This window comes from Podarcis pityusensis (assembly GCF_964106645.2).
Source record: "Podarcis pityusensis genome assembly, chromosome: 10".
In the NCBI taxonomy this organism is placed as follows: domain Eukaryota; kingdom Metazoa; phylum Chordata; class Lepidosauria; order Squamata; family Lacertidae; genus Podarcis; species Podarcis pityusensis.
The window spans coordinates 47,386,832-47,407,910 of record NC_138035.1 but is presented as its reverse complement, the minus strand read 5'-3'; the positions used below and the strand labels follow the sequence as shown (position 1 = coordinate 47,407,910).

The 21,079-nt window shown below is 40.8% G+C and overlaps 1 protein-coding gene across 4 annotated transcripts in view; it reads left to right on the top strand.

Moving 5' to 3' along the window:
* The first annotated feature begins 1,111 nt into the window (after window positions 1-1,111).
* Window positions 1,112-21,079, top strand: part of MSRB3 (methionine sulfoxide reductase B3) — a 58,584-nt gene continuing 38,616 nt past the window's right edge. Inside the window, exons 1-2 of one of the 4 annotated variants that reach the window (XM_081022423.1) lie at window positions 1,127-1,318; window positions 14,535-14,661. In XM_081022423.1, coding sequence (XP_080878549.1) covers window positions 14,586-14,661 — 76 coding nt within the window. In that variant the 5' untranslated portion in view covers window positions 1,127-1,318; window positions 14,535-14,585. Of the gene's footprint in view, window positions 1,319-11,948; window positions 12,093-14,534; window positions 14,662-21,079 lie in introns of those variants that run through there. The other 3 variants (XM_081022420.1, XM_081022421.1, XM_081022422.1) reach the window with 3 other exon arrangements.

The window sequence follows — 21,079 nt, the reverse complement described above, 5'->3', positions numbered from 1 at the left end:
GAATTATCCCTCAAAGTGGGTGGGGCTGTAGCTCTAAGGTGTGCAAAAGGTCCCGCATTCAATCCCCAACATCTCCAGGTAGTGCTGGCAGAGACCCATGTCTAAAACCCTGGAGAAGTACTACCAGTCAGTGTAGAAAATACCGACCAATAGTAAATACCGACCAACCTTAGACTTGGGTCCTCAGCTGTTGGACTGCAAGTCCCATCATGCCTGGCCATGGGTCGCCCTGGCAATGGATGATGGGAGTTGTAGTCTTAACGGCTAGTAATCCAAGTTTGAGAACTACTGAATTCTGATCTTTTTGCTGCACCACTATGCAGCTCTGCCATGGATTTTGTAGGCTTCAAGCTTGCTTTTTTTTAAAAAAACAAAAACAAAACCGCCCCTGCCCCAAAATACTTACTTGGACCTAACAAGGCAAGAGGTCTGATGACTTCTTTCCATCCTGGGTATGGGTGGGATGCTTATCTGTATTACACTTTTATCATGTTCTGGTCTTTTTCTAAATAGCTCTATGAAGAGCACTCGTATTTTAAAAAAGTCTGACCTACCCAGCTTATGCCTCATAGTAGATGCTGAAGAAATGCAAATGGAAAGGTTAATGTAGCTAGTGCCCGAGTTTGCTTCCACGCCCCCGCTCCTTCTTTTGCATCTGTCTTTTAGGCTGCGATCCTAGGAGCGTGGGGATGAGGATTGCTTTCTTTACAGATCTCTCTGCAAGCCTGTCTTCCTTGTTTTGGACTTGGGAGAAGCTGGCTGGAGGAGGGAAGGGGAAACAAAAGCCAGTCAAATAAAACGCCGTGCTTGCAGCAGAGCTCTGAAAAGGCACACGGCCAAATTCCAGCTGGAAGCAGAGCCATAGGGACCCATCATCACCCGAGGACTTGATTTTGAGGGGAGTCAGGAGTTCGCCTCCCCGGGAGGGTGGGTGGGGGGCGGAGTGAAGCTCACCCCGAGGTGCCTCAGGATAACCACAGCCCCTATTTATCCCCCCTCGGCCGGCTTCTCCACAGCTCGCGCTCTCTATGCTCATATTTGGAGTTGCCTGGGCAGCCGGTGCCCAGGAATTTCCCGTCATGCCTCTCCGAGAGGCGGCTGGGCCTGTCATTTCTCCGGGCCGTAGGCGGGCGGCGTAGCTGAGGGGGAGACGGTGCCTTCAGACCCGGCTGCTGCTGCTGCTGTTTCTTCTCCTCCTCCTCCTCCTCCTCGTTCTTCCCGCGTTTACTTTCCGCCTCGCCGCCCTCCATGCGCGCGGAGTTTCCCTCGCTGCTGCTCAACTTCTCTTGCCTTGTGGCGGCCGCTGCGCCGGTGGCAGGTAAGGGAGACGTCGTCGCCCGTCATTGCTGCAGACCGGGCAGCCTGCCTTGCCCTGCCTGCTTGCCTCCCTTAGGGTTTCTAGAGCTTTCCATCCCGGCCCCGCTTTCTCTCTCCCCCCCCCTCCCGCCCAGACCCCACACAACCTTAAAAGTCTAGGGAAAGGAAGCCATGTCATCCCTTCCTGAAGCTCAGGCATGTCTACTCGGGAGTAAGACCCCACTGAGTTCCGTTGGCACTTGTTCCCAGGTAAGTGGGCACAGCAAGAAGCACCCCTAGCCTAGGAGTCCTAACTCCTAAGGGCTGAGGTGTCTTCACCTCCCTCCCCCCCCCCCATAAAATATTTGAGGTCAAAAAAAAGTTGATAGGCATTGCCATTCAAATGGTTACATGTGCACCCTGAATTATTATCGATTTTGTGACGGGCGGGGCTTACTCCCTCCCCCCCCCCAATATTTTGATCAAGTTGGCACCCGGACTCCTAGACTGCAGCCCACTTAACCTGAGAGCAGGTGCCATAGAAACTAAAGGGATTTTCCTATGAGTAAAAAAACCAAAAACAATCCACAAATGTCTTCGGAATGGTGGACAGTATTCTTATCTAAAAGGAAAAACCTTTACTTTTTGTTTCAAGGGGTTAAGAAGGTAATTGTGGCCATAAAACCAAGGGCTGGTAATGATTTCTGGCTTAAATATGTCTGTAAAGGTTGCCCTGCTTGGAGGATCGCAGGAAGGCCCTAGTATAATGTTTCCAATGGCGGGTAGCCACATCACGGCCTCTGGAAGCTCCCGACAGGAGCATGACGTACAAATTTGCATGTTGCGTATGTCCAGTTAGCTAACTTTAGCATCAGGATTTAATGATCTTGTGGTGTGGTGTCCTCTTTATATAGTGGTGCGTGTTACAAACTGTGTTAAACCAGCCCCAGCTGCATTTAGGGACCCTGCACTTCTGTCCCAAAGTCCTGCCTGGACAGCAGCACTGCTTATGTGGCAACAAAATCCAAAGGGTACTGTACTTTATTTGGTTTGCTTTTGGCACCTGCAGTAGGCTGGAGGGTAATGGGAGAAGTGAACCCTCACCCGCATAATACAGGGTTGCCTCTAGATCCTCTTTGTAAGGATCCTATGCTGGAGGAATTTACATTTGTTTTCTCATTTTGGATGTAATAATTGCCAAAGCAAATCGTGTTCTAAAGGAGAAGTTATTTAATGGTCCAAAGTGAGCTTATGACTCGTGAATAGAAATAAAGCTGTTGGCAACTTTCTGGACTCTTGAGAATGTATGTCCTAACTGGCCATGGAATGTTGGAATGCTAGATATAAGTCACGTCCTACTCAGGGCTTGGAAAATAGTTTCCTCTTGTTTTAATGCTGTGGAACCATGATGCACAAGTGAAATCATTTCAATCTCTGTACACAAAGTACAGAATAGATACAGAAGACCAGGAGGAGCTCCTTTTTTTGAATTCATAAATGAGGGTTAATACTTTACACACAGAACTATGCATATATAAACGGATAAATGAATCCTTGCAAAAAAAAAAAAGAGCAGACAATCAATCTTTTATCAGCTAATTACTTTGAAGGTTGTGGGACTTCAGATTGTAAAACTTCCTTTTCTAGTTGCTGCTATTGAATCCTCTAACAAAAAATAATAGCATGACCTAGAACAGAAAGAGGAAGCCTAAGATACACAATATATTAGAGTTAGCAAAGTTAATGGATAAACTACGTGAAAAGGACAATAGCGATTTTGAAAAAGAAACCCTTTACAATATATTTGCAGAAACAAAAAAACAAAACAAAAACATGGACTCATTGGCAAGATTTAAATAAACATTTACAATTTTATTTATAGAGAACAAAAAGTATAACAATATGATATACAAGAAGTATGACAATATGATAACAATACAAACAGCAAAAAGTATCATTTGATGTAATAAACCAGAAATGGAAGCTAAGGGAAGTCAACAGGAAGGGGGGAAATTGGAAAATGGTTGTTTTGTAATGATATTGGATATTTGTTACAGGAAAAGAAAACCAGTAAAAAGATACACAATGTATTAACATTTAGGTCTTTTTCTAAAGTTTATTGTAAGATGGAAACAAGGATGTAAATTAGTGCTGTGAAAAAATATTCTATCTTGGAATAAGATCAGAAAGATGCTTTATTCTACATTGAGAGACACTTTTTTGTTGTTCATCTCCCAGAATCTTGGGCAGGCATTCAAAGCTGCAAGGTGGTCCAACAGATATTGCCTCCTAGTGTCCTGCTACCACCTTTGCCTAGTCAGCTGGAATTCAGGGAAAGGACTCCGCTTTCTGAACAGTGTTGACAATTCAGGGATTCCCTCATGCCTATCAGCTAAGCCATGTCAAGGATCCCAATTCCTTTGGATGATGTCACTGGAAATAGTTCCCTGTTTATGGAATGCCTCCCTGGTGAGATGCATCTGTCTCACTCATTATTAACTTTCAGAAGGAATTTTAAAACATTCCTGTTTATGCAGGCGTTTGATTGCAGTAATATGCTTGGCAGCCTTGAAATTATTAGCTCTGAGGATAAGTGACTTTCATTTTTAAAAATGTTTTTAATTTCTTAAAAGTTATAATTCCTATTCAGTTTTTGAATGCTGAATTCTCATTTCTTATTCTTAAATACATTCCTGTGTTCCTTCAATGCACATTGGAATTAGTAGTAGCATACTGCTCACGAGATTACATAGATAGAATGACATGTGCCTTCCCCATATTGTAACTCAGGGTGGCCCAACTTTTCATCCTAAGTGGGCAGCAAAAGTGCTTTTACACAGAACCCGCAGGTTTCACATTTCCTTTTCATGTGGGGATGGGGGGAAGCAAGGTCAAAGTTTGATGCCCCCCCCCAGCCCTTGCACTGCCTTTGCAAAGCTAGCTAAGCAAGGCACAGGGCTTTGGGAAGGAGGTATGAGGCTCTGGCAGGATCCTTAAGCCCTTCTACCTCTTTTCCAAAGCTCGGAAAAGTGCTAACTAGGCTTTCAGAAGGAGGCAGGAGGACTCTAGAGCCCTCATTCCTCCTTCCCAAAACCCAATGCCTTGCTTACCTGGCTTGGGGAATTATACATCTCTGCTTCTTGGGAGAAAAGCAATGACAAACCTAGACAGCATCTTTAAAAGTAGAGACATCATCTTGCCAACAAAGGTCCGTATAGTTAAAGCTATGGTTTTCCCAGTAGTGATGTATGGAAGTGAGAGCTGGACCATAAAGAAGGCTGATCGCCGAAGAATCGATGCTTTTGAATTATGGTGCTGGAGGAGACTCTTGAGAGTCCCATGGACTGCAAGAAGATCAAACCTATCCATTCTTAAGGAAATCAGCCCTGAGTGCTCACTGGAAGGACAGATCCTGAAGCTGAGGCTGCAATACTTTGGCCACCTCATGAGAAGACTCCCTGGAAAAGACCCTGATGCTGGGAAAGATGGAGGGCACAAGGAGAAGGGGACGACAGAAGACGAGATGGTTGGACAGTGTTCTCGAAGCTTCTAAAATGAGTTTGACCAAACTGCAGGAGGCAGTGGAAGACAGGAGTGCCTGGCGTGCTCTGGTCCATGGGGTCACGAAGAGTTGGACATGACTAAACGACTAAACAACAACAACAAAGGTGACAGTTGCATAGAATATATTAGGAGAGGAATGAAGCTTTTTGTATATCAGTGGAATATAAACAGGTGATGAATACGAACTTGTAGTGTACCAATAGAGTATCGGGAACTCGGTAGCTCAGCCAGTGGGATTACTTTCACCACCCAAGCAAGCCTCCCTTACCAAAGAAAACTGGGAATGCACTTTTAGGGCCCATTGGCAGCAGCATCTCTACCTGCTCCACAACTGATGCCACATTTGACCTTAGGTGTGGGGCAGGAGAGTGTGGGTTTCGGAAAATGGCCTCTCAGACCAAACTGGGACCAGTGCTGGGTCTAATTATGCCCATTGGCTAGAGGTTCTCCATGCCTGGTTTAGCTCACGTTCTATAATAGTAGATGTGAATCCACCCACATTGTGGCATAGTTCAGATCACTTTGATTCCAACCTAGTGCTGAGAATTTCTACTTGCTTGCTGTTTTAGTATTTGTTGTAGCATAGTCACACCTAAATATCAGAACGCAAATCCTTACAGCCAAAGAGTGCCACCAAATGCAGTGCTTTAATTTTTTGTTAGAAGTTAATGGTAACCATTCATTTATGGGGAAAAACTCCTGCTCTAGTGCATTCGGGGACACCAGTGGTGCAGGGACTGGCCCTCCAGATGTTTTGGGACTACAACTCCCATCATCCTTAGCTAACAGGACCAGTGGTCAGGGATGATGGGAGTTGTAGTCCCAAAACATCTGGAGGGCCGAGTTTGCCTATGCCTGGTCTATTTACTGCCCCTGGTTATCCGGGACTGTTCATATCAGCAACACCCTTTGATTCTGTTAAATACTGTTCATCTACAATCTTTCAAATGTTGCTATCCATCTTAATACCATGGTTATTTACAGTTATGTAAGTTTTATAAATTGGTCAAACTTAAAAATCAGGTTTAACTGAATTAGGGGAAATGTTTGTGTGGGAGTGTTTAAATTGGCTTTATTCTAATCTTGTTTAAGGTGGCAAGGAATCAGATTAAACTAAGCCAGCTAAGGCGATTTTAAAGGAGAATAGGTGTCTCCACTAACTGGATTTTCACCTATTTAATTAAATAAGATTTCAAAAAGATTTTTGTTCAAACTAGGCCAGAATCATTCCTTTAAACAGAGAATTGGCTCATGCATTGAGTGTTTAAAAGCAGATCTGCAGTACTGCACAGCAGAAAGTAGATCTTGCCTGGCAATGTAGCAGCCTCCTCGGGCACGTACAGAGTTTACCAAGGCACTAGTTTAATCTACTCCATACAAAAATGATTAACTGAGCACCTGTGCCATCTGTAGCCCTTTTCTGGAGGGAAGACCCTGGAACATGGGCCCTGGAACTTTGACTGTAACATCAGTTTTCAGGGACAAGAAGAGACTAATATAATTAACCCCATGATTGTATATCTTTTTTGTGCACATTTCTGTGGATTGCCTTCTAATTATAGATCCATTCTCTGTTACAGAAGTGGTGATCCATTTTCGGTCTGAGGGCCATATTTCCTCATGGGTAGCCTCATGGGCAGCCACATACCAGTGGTGGGCAGGGCCCAGGGTCAACAATTCTACTCTTCTACTGGATTCTACTCTTACCTTTGTCCAGTAGGCTATATTACAGCTACCCAAAAGTCAGGCGTTTCTACACCCTGACCCACCACCCTCAACAACTCTCTTCAAACAAGCAAGAAGTATTTTTTATCACAGTTCAAGAACACATTGCAGCCAGGCGAAAGCACCTGAGGACGGTGCAGAGCAGGACCAGTGATGGGTATCGCCTGGGGAGAATCTTCAGGAAAGACAGAAGTCCATAGAGGGCCACATTTGTATCCCAGGCTGGTTATTCCCCACCTGAGCTCTATTACAACACCAGAATATGCTCACTATGCTTCCTTGGGCATCATCCTTGATCTCTGAAAATTTCCTACACTAAATGTCTCATCAACAGGATGCCTATGGATGCCTATGCATTGCCTGACCTCATTTTATGAGTCACCATAGCCCTGCTTGATCCTCTAGTGTGTATCACCCTTTGCATACTATGACTCTGGCACCTATATTCATTTTCCATACTCTCTACTGGATGAGTTGGTCTTTTTATATATTCTGCCAAGAGTATGGAATGCTCCCTTTTCCTAACTCACAGCAGCTATAAGCAGATGGAGCGTAGTTTCTGGGAAACACAAGGAAGTAAGTGTTCCACTGTTGTCTTATTACTTGCACATTGAGTCTAGGGGATTCCCCAGGATGGTTTTAGACTTGCCTTTTGCAAGAGTTTTAAACTGGTGTTTATTTTCCTTTATAGAGAACTACTGTGCTCATATCTTCTTGCGAGGAAAATGCAGCTATGTTAAATTCTCAGATCAATAGCTGGGCAAGTGCGCACTGTCATTTGGTTGTTCCACTGACATCAGCTGGACTTTTGTAATGAGTGCAATAACAAAGCAGAATTTACTGTTCTGTCCTTCTCATCAATCTGGCCCTTTTAAAAACCCAGCAATTTTAAATAAAAGTGGGGAACTACTAAAACACCTCCAACAATTCCAGGCCTGTACTAATATTATAAAAAATATAATTACCATTTGAATCTGGCAGTTGTGTCAAGTGCTTGTGTATCTATTTACTACAAGCACTCAAATAATAAGAAAATTAGATGATAATCAATAATAATGATAAATGATAATATTTGATTGATGCCTGAACATGGGTGAGATGTTAGGAGGTTTGCGTTCCCTGTCTGCAAGGTGAGATATGATAAGAAATTCTCTTTGTCACCTGGACTGCACTAATAAAAATGACACTTCATGATATGTTGTGTTCTTTGGGGATTGGGCTGGGCTACAGAGGCCACAGAAAACAGAGAATTTGGGAATCGGTTTTGTGCCTGCATCATAAATGGAATGCCTGGGAATGGGAAGCAGGGAAAGGGGTTTAAAAGAAGACTCAGTAAATCAATTTGGTATTTAAATTTTCAGACTTAATTTGTGTTCCCAATATTTTCTTCTTCTTCTTTTTAAATGCACAGTTGTGTTGCTTTTTTCCTTCTCCTAACTTCAGACTTGGCTGGAGTTTAGTCATTACGTAGGACAAGGGAGGATATGAAATCAATAATTCAGCTTTAATAATAGCCCACAAAAGCTTCCATGACATAAGGGGAAGAGTTTTTCTCTCTCATGGTCACAGGCTGAACATTTGTGACACATAGTGAAAACCATTAGAAGGTAAAAAAGCAAACAAATGTGTGTGTGTGTGTCTGTATATATATATATATATATATATATATATATGAGTTCAGTGAACAGTTTAAATCTCACTGTGGCATACATTTTTACTTTTAATGTCTGATGAAAATGGTATTTTATACATTATTAAAGAAAATGAGAAAACCATGATTGCTGCCAAAATGACTTAAGTGTGTAAATTGTGAGAGACCAAGTTCTTTATGTAATTTTCACTCTAGTCATGAATTTGCTAGGTGCCCTGAGGCAAGCCGTTATCTCTTAGGCTCTGCAGTAAGAGGGTAATATTAGTGACTACCTGTAAGGTAGGGTTGTTGTAAGGGTTACTAAGATCACATGTACATAAAGCACTCTGAATGAACTCTAAAGAGCTATATAAATGCTAAGTGTTAGCATCATCTAGATTTTTAATGCAGTAATTTAACATAGATGTGGCTGCTGCGTATGGTTCTGCACCTACAATTCTGATGGTTTAAAAATGTTTTCTTTATGTGGGTATTTTATGGGCTATTGACTCCCAATATGTTGTATCAGCAAATTCATTGACTGCAGCTTTGAGTGACTGTCAGTTCTCTGCTGTGCTAATGGCTTGTTAAGAAAGACATCTAACGACTTAGAACTGAACATAAGCCATTTCTATTCTAAGAAGCAATTATGTATGCTGACACAGCATATGCTATTGAAACAGCCGTTCTTACATGTTGTTCCAGCTAACTATGTATTTCATCTCATAACTATTAAATGTTCAGGTGGAAAACCCTGCTTGGTGACATTTTGGTCCCCCCCCCCCCCAATTTAATGCAGCCACCTACATTAAAGCAAGTTCTTCAGATTTAACCTTTCCATTAATTTGTTGACAAAATGTATAAATAAGGTATGACATTATAGGTTCAGCCAAAACTGACTTAGGAGGTGGAACCCTATTAACATAGAGGGGGTAAGTGGGATTACTGCAAATTGAGTTTTTCCTATGTTTCTCCATTGCAGACATTCCATTACAGTCTCTCAGCATTCTGTCATATTCCCTAATACTGATTTGAGTCTTCCTCTCCTTGTGCTAGGGACGCAGGTGGCGCTGTGGGTTAAACCACAGAGCCTAGGGCTTGCCCGAGCCTAGGTCGGCGGTTCGAATCCCCGCGATGGGATGAGCTCCCGTTGCTCGGTCCCTGCTCCTGCCAACCTAGCAGTTCGAAAGCACGTCAGAGTGCAAGTAGATAAATAGGTACCGCTCTGGTGGGAAGGTAAACGGCATTTCCGTGCGCTGCTCTGGTTCACCAGAAGCGGCTTAGTCATGCTGGCCACATGATCCGGAAACTGTACGCCGACTCCCTCGGCCAATAAAGCGAGATAACCCCAGAGTCGGCCACGACTGAAGCTAGTGGTCAGGGGTCACTTTACCTTTACCCTTTACCTCCTTGTGCTAATGTAGCCAAAACCATAAACGGTAAGCTACACACAAGAGGGAAGTATTGGCAGACTCAGGGTATCCCAAAGTATGTACAAGTAGGGAAAAGCCTCCTGCTGAAACAAACCTAAAGGAGAACAACAAAGAAAACAAGTGTCAACAGGCTTGATGCTTATACTAGTTACAAAAGAACACAAATTATTGTGGAGCAATTACATTGTTGTTTCTGTTTTTAAATGAATTATTTTGTTTTATATTTATTCTGGGCTTCCCTGAATAAGCTATGTGTGGTGCACCTAGTTCCCTCATTTCATGGCTGAGTGAGGATTTGAATTTGGGTCTTCCTAATTCGCCCCTTTGCCTGTGTTAACCATACCAATCCTTCCTGCTCCTGGTCATCAAATAAGGCTGACAATCTCACCTGTACCTTGCTTCCTTCCCAGGATCCCCCTTCCGCCTGTTGTTGCAAAATATCCCTGTCAATAACTCAGGCAGAGATCTTGCAAGAACAATCAGTTTTCTTCCTCTGAAGAGTTGCTGCCTGCTGCCCATTGGTGGCCTAAGAGTCTGCCCACCTACTATGTCTTTTGTCTGAGACCATGCTCAGTGTTCCATTGGCATTGGAAACTTGGTTAGCGCCACAGGGCTTTTTTTGGGAAGCTCAGTTGGCCCCCTCTCATTGCTTTTCTGAAGTTCTGTTAATGCCTTTCCCCCTTCTTGTTCTGAGCTATATTCTACTTGTGCCTGTTTTTTTCATATGATTATGTGTTGATTAAATTATGTTTTCAACTTGTGATTGTGAGCTGCCTTAGGGACTCCACACGGAACCCCATGTGGATAAATTATTTTATATTCCATGCACCTGCCTGTCAATTTGACTGTTTACTCGAGGGAAATTGTGAAAATAATAGGCGCTTTCATCGCTGTAGACTTCACTTCTGCTATGCAGCTGCAATACACCAAGGCAAGATAGTGAGCCATCTGTCTTCTTTCACCCGCCACCCCAAACTTTAGGTGATCAATGCCTGATTCTTGGGTTTTATGCAAGATTCACACTTTGATGCCTTAGTATCTGTGGATTTTTGTCAAGGGTATTTTAAACGTGTGGTATTACCCACTCCTCTGTTTGATGAAAGGTTGTTCCATATGTCTGGCAAAGCCTACTTTTTATTGTTAAGATGGTTTGAGCATACTTATAACACCAATCCTGGCTCAATTACACTGGCTTCCATTTAGTTCTAGGTCCAATTCAAAGTGCCTGTTTTGACACATAAAGCCTTAAATGGCTCAGGACTGCAATGTTGTTGTTTAGTCGTTTAGTCGTGTTCGACTCTTCGTGACCCCATGGACCAGAGCACGCTAGGCACTCCTGTCTTCCTACCTCCCGCAGGACTGCAATACAGTACCTCAAAAAACTGACTCTCCCCATATGAACTGACCCCAACCCTGTGATCATCATCTGAGGCCCTTCTTTATGTGCCTCCTTCTCGAGAGGTCTGAGGGTGGCAATGTGAGAAAAGGCCTTTTCTGTGGTGGCTCCCTACTTGTGGAATGTTCTTCCTAGGGAGGCCTGCCTGGCACCTTCATTATGTATCTTTAGGTGCCATGCAAAAACTTTCATCTTCTCCTAGGCCTTTGGCTAATTAAAGAATATATGGCATTTTAAGCTATGTATGTGGGTGGAGTATTGTTTTTGTTTGTTACTATGTTATGTATTTTTGTGCTTTTATATTGTAAACTGCCCTGTGGTCCTCAGATGATGGGAGATATAGAAATTCAATGAATGAATGAATGAAATATGTTGTGAGAAGCTTAAGCACCCTCTTTTTCTAAGCATATTTGGGCCTCTCCCCCTTTACCTCTTATTAGCTGGATGACAATAAGTGTCAGACTCCTGAGATGAGGCAATCCTTTCTGAATTTTCAGTGAAATCCCAAATTGCATGTGTTCACTGTGTGTACCGTTACACAAAACAGATGGACTTATTTAGTCTAGAGCGCTTAATTGCTTCTTGAGTGTGAGCCAACCTACACTTTTATTCCTAGTTGATATTAATCTTTTTAACTTTCAAAAGTTCTATCATCTGGTTTAAGCAACAACACAAGCCATTCCTTTCGCTCACACTTTTTTCCCTATGCTAACCACTAGGTGGTGCTCTGCTCCTTAGCTAGTGGAAAGAGCAGCATTAATCATAAATCACTAAGCCAAAGCATGCTAGAGGCCTCTACTCCTGGGGCACCCAGTTTGTTTTTTTTTTTAATGGTAGAATACATCTTTGTTCTTTGCCTGACCTGAAGAGTGACATCACTGCCTTTCTTCCTGTTGCACTGTAGCTGCTTGACTCACAGTCTTTGACACAAGCCAGATGGCTGCAATTGGTAGGCGCACAGGCTGCCTGGTACTACAGTTGATGAAACAGAATAGGAAGACGTTTTATGATCAGCTGCGGGAGCACAATAAGACTCCAGCTTTGCTAGGTAATTACGTTTTCACTGCACACTTTTATTCCTCATGGTGAAGGTTGCTTGGGAGAAAAGATTACATTTTTATTTGTGTGTTTGGAATGCATATACCTTTGATCTTTTATTAGTCAGTAGTCTGCTCCAGAGGAATGTTAGTTGGGTGTTTTTTGGTGTGTTTTTTTTTAAAGAAAGGAAACAAAAAAGCAGTTCTGCAGTCACTCGTGGAAATGACATGTTTATTTATGTTTAATGGTTCTCTCAGGCTATTCATTGCGGTACTTACCTTCTCACTCTTCCTCCCCACCTCTCCATTTAGGAACTCACAAATGTTTCATTTCCATCGCTTTCTAAGTCAGCGTTCAGCCATGTTAATTCAAGCAGGGTTTTTATGGTTATGGTAGTTGTTGGTACTTCAAACTGATTTAATAATACATATATTGATGCTTCTTATGTAAAGGGACTGGAGGAAGCAACATGCAACTTCCCCTTTGCTTGACGTAGGGGAAGTAGAAACAGTCATCCTACCTCGGGTTACATACACTTCAGGTTACAGACTCCGCTAACCCAGAAATAGTGCTTCAGGTTAAGAACTTAGCTTCAGGATGAGAACAGAAATCGTGCTCCGGCGGCGTGGCAGCAGCGGGAGGCCCCATTAGCTAAAGTGGTGCTTCAGGTTAAGAACAGTTTCAGGTTAAGTACGGACCTCCGGAACGAATTAAGTACTTAACCCGAGGTACCACTGTATATATTTAGGGTGACCGCATATCCTACTTTAGAGGACAGTTCTCTGAAGAAGTGGTCAAAATCCAATTTTAAGGATGGAGAAGGAACAACAAGGGGCCCTCTCAGTTAGTTCATGGAGAGCAGACTGCAGACACCACAGGTCACCTGGTCACTGTAACGAGATGTATTTCGTTTAAGCTAGGAGATGCCTCTAAATTTGCATCCTAGAACATTTCACCAGTACACCAGTAACATATCCTCTTCTATCCACACCTTTGGTGATGTGTAACTGGGTAACCTACATACCTTTGCATGCCTTTTACATTGCATAACTAATGCATGCGCGCACACAATGCAAATGGAAAGGATTGGATCCCAAGGTTTGTGTGAGTAGAAGGCCATTCATGCAGCAGATCTTTCCTGTCTCATCCAGACCGTGCATCTCTGGAGCACAGACTGTAGTGTGGGGTGGGAGCTACTGCTGTGGGGAAAGGGAATCACTGACAATTGGGAAGATACCTGTTGCATGAGTGTAGTTCTGCTTTCACAAGGTGCCTTCTCTTGCATAACTTTTGGATTCAATCTCATGTTTTTCAGAACTTAAAGAGGGAGCAAAGAAGATATAACTGTGTCCCACCAGGGCCTTCCTCCTACTCTTTCGATGTTTGCACACAGGTTTCTAGGCTGTTGGTGTGCCCTGATTTAGTGTACTCATGATGCCCACAAGCCAAATGAAAATGGTGTCAATTTCCATGTTGATCCTGTTTGGCCAAATTACACATCAGGGAATTAGCATGGAGGCCATAGATGATACTTTACAAAAAAGGAATTGCCCGGGTTCTTGTACAAACATCTGCGAAACTTTGCCTCCCTTTCTACTGCTTCCTGCAACTTTAGTTTACCTTCAGATTACAGGCGGATGAAGTTGTTGTCACGATGCAAAATTAGTGCAGCTAATAAAATGTTTTATTATACAAAGTGTGCAATCTATTGCAAACTCCTGGATATTCAGATGAATGGGAATAGCAGAAGAGAAATGCAGCCTTGCACAATCTGTTTTATTGCAGCCTGCCAACTAGAAGTTTCTTTTTGGTTTGCATTGCAGAAACTTAGGAAAAGATTCTATGTTTATTTCATAGGGTAACTGCACTTTGCCAACTCTTGTAACAAATTTCCAGTCCCCTCAGATTAACTTTCCTCTCTGCATCTCTTGCTCTTTGACCAAAGGCCTCAGTGCAGTGTTCATGGGATTACACCATTTAAATATGATGACAGGGAAATTGTTAAAAGTACTCAACAGTTTCAAAGTGCCTATTATTTGTGTAACACTATCTGCCCCATTATTTTGAAGGGACCTGGAACATTCATGTAATCTCATAATAAGTGAAAAAGAAAAGTTCTGTGTTTTATTTTCTGAATTTTTCATGAGATCATTTCCCAATCATCCTTGAATTCCCTTTTTTTTGTGTCTTGTATTTTAGCAAGGTGCATCAACGCCTGGTGCAGTCAGTGTGTTTGCTTATTATGTTATCAATCATGCTAATGTAATCAAGCATAAAAGCCTGACGGCAAGGAATTAGATAAAATTACTTATGAATGTGTATTTGGAATGTTAGTCTTGTATTTTCCTTTCATTTAAAAAAAAAATCATAACCACCAGTTTTGCTGTGAATGTATCTAACATTTTTGATGTTTTAATTTTATTTTCATCTTTTTTTTTTCTCCCTTACTCAGCTCTTGCCCCTGTTCTTTGCCTCTGGTTGTGTTGGTGAGGATATTACAGTGATGTCTGCATTCAACCTTCTGCATTTGGTGACAAAGAGCCAGCCAGTGGCCCTGCGAGCCTGTGGGCTTCCCTCAGGTTGAATGGCTGCTACTTGTTGTGGTCATGCATATGGAGGTCCCTCTTAGAGACGTGGGTGCCTCTGCTACAGTAAATACTATGCCATGCTTTGCTAAACTGCTAGCTATCTAAAATGTCCGAAGCTGAAAGTATTTGTTAAAGAGACACTATGCTTTACAGCTATGTTGAAAAATTATTTGAGAAATGTCTTGGAGGCCCATACATGACACAGTTCCTTTAGATTTGACGTTTCTCAGTTCACAAAGAAATAAAAAAAAACAACCCCAATATAATTGTCCTGTAAATAATAGTCACATTAAATACTCCCCTAGCAATATATAAGCAATACAGTCATACCTTGGAAGTTGAACGGAATCCGTTCCGGAATTCAGCTTCACTTCCAAAACATTCGGAAACCAAAGCGCAGCTTCTGATTGGCTGCAGGAAGCTCCTGCAGCCAATCAGAAGCCCCGTTGGACGTTCGGGTTCCAAAGAACATCCGCAAACCGGAACACTCACTTCCGGGTTTGTGGCATTCGGGAGCCAAAATGTCCGAGTAAAATTGACTCAATAAGTGTCATAGTTTCCACTTCAAAACACTAGCACCTACTTTCCAGTCTAGATGTACTTAAGTGTACATTAATGAGGGAGAATGGAATTAGTAATATGGCATATATATCTATAAGTAGTCACTGCCTTCCTTCTGTATTAGAAATTAGAGCTGGTCTGACTTTTTTTGTTCACCTTTTTGTAACAGATTTGCACTTTAAGATAGTTTATGAATATCTTCAGAGCAATCTGCTTCCCCTCTCACCCAATACCCTGCCTTGTTCCAAGCCTATCACAGTTTATGCCACCTTATTGGCCTCTTCCTAATATTGCTATTCATCTGGAATAAATCTTATTTTTCTGTAGGAAATATTAGAAGTTATATGTTTATATAATTGAGGTGTTTTTATTTTTTTTCCAATGCACAAAATTGGGCTTATTTAGAAACGACTTAGTTTTAAATTAACACATGTTCTGTAGAGATTTCAGCCTAAAAGTTAATTGCTCCGGATTTCCAGTAGATGGCACTAATTATGTATTCTTTTGAATATTTTAAATAGAATTATCCCTCTCCAAACAAGAAATCTTTCACATGCAGACTTAATCTTGTTTGAAAAGCAATTCTCATCTAGAAAATATATCAATAGTGTTCTACTTGACGATTGAATAATCTAACAATATTTGAGAATTCATTACACTTTTGTGTCCCAACATTTTCTGTGAATATACAGATAAATTTAGTTTTATAAAAACTTTAATGTAAATTTGTAAGGATAAAATAAAACCTTTATTCATATGTATTTATACAAAACTTTAAAATATATTTTCTGTAGCAGAGCACCATATTTATATAGGGGGAAACTGACTTTGCTTTGCTGTGAGTTTGCATTTTATAAGCTCAATCATCTCTTTTTCTCATTCACACTTTATGTTGCTTGCATCACCTTTTGCATGTAGTAGAAAGCTATTCTTCTTGCTCTTAGACGTCTAGAAAAGTAGAATTACATGTATAATTTTAGTTACATTAATTGTTAAGATGTCTGAAAGACATGGATGCTTCTTAACACTAAAGTTTTTAAATACTATGCAGTGTTTAATTGCTAGAATATTTAAATACCATTTATAAAATATTTTCTAAGTTCACAGTGGAAATTACAATACAGGTATTGGGCATATCATGTTATTTTTTGGGTATGTTTTTAATGTTGAATTTTGTTTTCTTTTAATTGACTTTAATAATAATTAGGCAGTTTTAATGTGAAAATGAACTCTTACAAAGCCGTTAAGTAGCTTGTTGAGACTACTTTAATGATAATGGGAAATACAAAATTCAGCCACATCTGTCAAGCACTAAATATGTTTTGAGTATAATACCTATCAAAAAGGAAGATGCAAAACTGTTCAAATCTAGTGGGGGTTTTTATACAAAAGTCCTTTAGCAGATAGATGTTTTTAAAAATCCTAGTAAGATGTATAGTGAACCTATTTGCCTCAACTTGAGCGTCACAGTTTTAAACACAGAATTCAAATTGTTGGATATTTAATCTTAAACTAATTTCAGTCTTTTCCTTGCTGTGAGTCTGTTTACTGTGACCACAACTTGAGAGCTGAACTTGTTCCTGTCCTAGTTATTTAAAGTGGTTTCTTTTACACATTTTAAAGAGTTCTAGACAATCTCTCTATTAAAAACAACATCCAAACTAGGAGATGAAGGGCCCTTTACTGTTTGAGGTCATCAGTGAGGTGTTTCAGAGAGGCTAAAGTACAGTCTCATATCTTCTGACCAAAAAACGTCCCTCCAATTTGTCCTTCTTGAAGATGGGTCACTGAGTAAGCAATGGTCCAGTTCCAGGAACACATGGTTTCATCTGTACCAGTTCAATATTTGGTCAGGAAATAACATTAAGACTGTGCTTTTGACCTTGATTGCTTGTCTTCTGATATCTATGTTTGGGAACTGGATATGGGTGAACCAAGTGAAATTAACTCCAGACACTATAGAAGTAGTAATGATTGGGAGGTTTCATAATATAGAGCATGTTGGCACTCTCATCATTGTTCAGAGTGTCAGCAATGTACATCCTCTGGTCACTTAAAGATAAAGGTAAAGGTACCCCTGACCGTTAGGTCCAGTTGCGGACGACTCTGGGATTGCGTGCTCATCTCGCTATACAGGCCGAGTGAGACGGTGTTTGTCCTTAGATAGCTTCTGGGTCATGTGGCCAGCATGACGAAACCACTTCTGGTGAACCAGAGCAGCACCCGGAAATGCCGTTTACCTTCCCGCCGGAGTGGTATCTACTTGCACTTGATGTGCTTTTGAACTGCTAGGTGGGCAGGAGCAGGGACCGAACAACAGGAGCTCACGCCGTCGCGGGGATTCGAACTGCCGACCTTCCAATCGGCAAGCCCTAGGCTCTGTGGTTTAGACCACAGCGCCACCCGCGGCTTGCAGTGTTTGATGTGCTCCTATATTACTCTTCATTGACTCCAGATATTCAGGTCGCAGTGGATAGGCATGTACGTTGTGGCCCTCTTTCAGAGATGGACCTCATAGCCATCATGCATAGCTTCATAATCCTGACATGATCCACCCTAAGGCACTTTGTGTGGCGCTACCATTGGTAGTGGTTCAGAAGCTGCAGCTGGTGCAGAGCATTTGACCTTTCTTATGTGGAGAGCCTAGTCCTAATCATAATGTATTGTGATCGACAGCACTCCAATGCCTACACTGGCTTCCTGCTGCCTCCCAGACTCAATCTCAGGTGCTGCTGATTATTCCAACGGACCTAAATGATCTTGTCAAAACACACCCCACTGTTTTATTATATCATGACCTTTTTCATTTGAACAGTTCAGTTAAGCCCAACATCTAGTATGTACAAAGTCACGATTGCCCAGGAACTTTGGCAAAACCCAAGTTTCTACACCTGCTTGAAAGTCCAGAAAGACCCCAACACGGCTTACAAATAAGCAAAACACTATATAGCAATAAAGTGGCATCAGATACTGTATATATAAATACAGAAAAATACATTTAAAAGTTTTAGAATGCCAGGGCTTCCCTATCGTTTCATTCTAGAGTAGAAGTACTCAGGATTTGCTGGAATTTTATTTTTACATTTGTTTGTATTATTATTATTATTATTTAAGTCGTAACTAGTTTTGAGTGATGGAGAGGTAGTGTATAAATATTTGAAATAAGTGTGATTTAAAAACAAATAAACTCACTCTTTGAAGGCTAGTTGTTCCTCCACAGTTTTTAAAAGATTTCCCCCCAAAAGAAAAGCCTGACTGGAATATTGGTAAAAAAATTAGTGAATATTAGAACAGTAAAAATCAGTAGAAAAATACTGGGAAGGTTGTACTGAAAATAATAAAGAATCAATCTACAAAATGTAAGTAAGGCAACAATAATAATAAATTTATAAGATATTTTGTAATTTGTTATGTTTTATAAAAACAATACAAATACCCTCTGAAATGATATAATGGATGAATGCAAAGATGAAGTGCAATCCTTAATCTTTTAATTCTTATAAACAAATTAAAGAAGACCTTTTTGTTCAATCAAACATTTGGTAGCCAGGGACAAATTGAGATAAGACAAAAAGGGTTTGTTTTTGTTTTTTTATTGGACTTTGGAGCTTTGTTCTACCATTGCTAGCTATTATGAACCTCCAGAGATGTAAGTGGGCCACATAAAATAAAATAAATAGTCTTTTTGTAGCCCTGGATTTAGATTGGAAGCTACGGTAACTTAAATTATAAAATTAAGAGATTGCATAGGGCAACATTGCCTTGTCTGTGGGTTTTTAACGTTGATCCCGAAACAGGTCAAAACAGTGTTACATGCATGAATAATGTAGGTTCTTATTTTGCTTTTAGGTAAACTTCTGAAAGACTTATTAGTGCAAGAAAACAGCAGAGCCTGTGAATGTAAACCTCCACCACTTGACTTCTTAAAATAATCAACATAACCTTGTAAAGCACAAACCTCACTCACAGTTCGGAAACAATATTTATATTTAAGGTTGAGAAGCCAGGATGTAGGAAAATCTTGCTAATTTGTAAGGTGACCTTTAAGTGCACAAAACCCAAATAATTTGTCGCTTATGAAACAGGACATTCCTGCAAAATTTGGGTGAGTACTTGCATAGTGAATCTTGTAAGACAAAGAAATCTGGAATAAAGTCTTTATCCTCCTCCGAAATAAGATTTAAGCCAACAATGGGGTTAACAACAGTGGTCTTTCAAAGACTCCTATTAAAATGAGGGCTCTGCAGCCGTTAATGAGAGAGCTCAAAGTAGAAAACTTGAGTTTTTAAAAGAATGGCAAGATCAAAAGTAATTTCTAATCTGTGAGATAAAAGTTTCTTTCTAGTGCCTTGCAAGTTAATAACAAAGCTTGCAATGTCTACTGTTTACTCCAATCAAATACTTTTAAATGTTCTTCTTTCTGCCTGCAAAGGGATAATCAGTAGTGACCAGAAGTGTGTATGTTTAAATTATATATATATTTATTTATATATATATGTATAAAGATGGAAATGGAATAAAGGGGAGGGGAAAAAAGAAACATCTTTCCTTAAATTATTTGAAAGCATCTGTTCTTTAAGCTACTTTTTATGAACACTTCTTAGTAATGACTGAAGGTAAAAAAGCAGAAAAGCATCCAACATTAGGAAATTGCAATCCAATACCATGTAATTTAAACCTGCCGTTTCTTCTCTTGTACTAAATGACATACAGATGGATAACTCTGGTCACTCTACTTTGAGAACACAATTGCTTTCTTTATGAGCATATATCTATTACTAACAAACTTTTGTCAAGACTGTTTATTTCTAATCAAGCATAACTCCTTCAGTAATTAGAAAAACTCATTTTGAAAAACATTAGTTTTTCAGGCCCAGGCTAACTGTAGACACTTCAAAAGTTTTGATTTTCCTAAAACACCTGTGTGGCTTTTGAATATAATTTTAAATACATGTATTTGTAGCCTAACTTCAGTAGTATATGGCCAAAAACTAAAGTTTTTATAGGTTATTTAATGCCTTCCCTCCCCCATCTGTCCATCCAACAACTGGATTCTTTAAAATATATATTTTGTGGTGATTTTGCCTTGTCAAACAACCCCATATTCATTCTGTTAAAAATAATTAAGTTAGATAATTAAATATATTTTGAAAATGTTGACATCTCTATGGTAGCTTTTGTTACGGGAATGGGGCCACAGACCCCCTGGGTGGGCTACGTGGAACCCCAGTTGGGAACCACTGGTCTAGCGCAATGTGAGCAAGCATGAATGAACCACAGCAAACCTTGGGCAAACCTGCCTTCTTCCAGCAGAATAAGTTCAGAATCTTTCACTTCTGCTTTGGGTTTGTTGAAATCATGGCTTCTAGTTGGCTTGTGTCAAACAAACTATACTTAATATTAACCACAGTTTGTTGGCTCTGACAAAACAACAAAGTGAGGTGTTGTGTTGTTGTTTAGTCGTGTCCGACTCTTCGTGACCCCATGGACCAGAGCATGCCAGGCACTCCTGCTCCTGTCTTCCACTGCCTCCTGCAGTTTGGTCAAACTCATGCTGGTAGCTTCAAGAACACTGTCCAACCATCTCGTCTTCTGTCGTCCCCTTCTCCTTGTGCCTTCAATCTTTCCCAACATCAGGGTCTTTTCCAGGAAGTCTTCTCTACTTATGAGGTGTAGCAAAAGTCAAAGATTCTGAGTTCCTCCTCCTAGTAAAGAAGTGCATAGGGAGAGGTGAAGGAATGCGCAAGGGCTCATTCATGTTGTTCTAAACTGTGGTTTTGAGTAATGTCCAAACACAGCCAATGGCTCTTCCAAATTCTCCCAAATCCTTCCCTACCCTCCTGCCTTC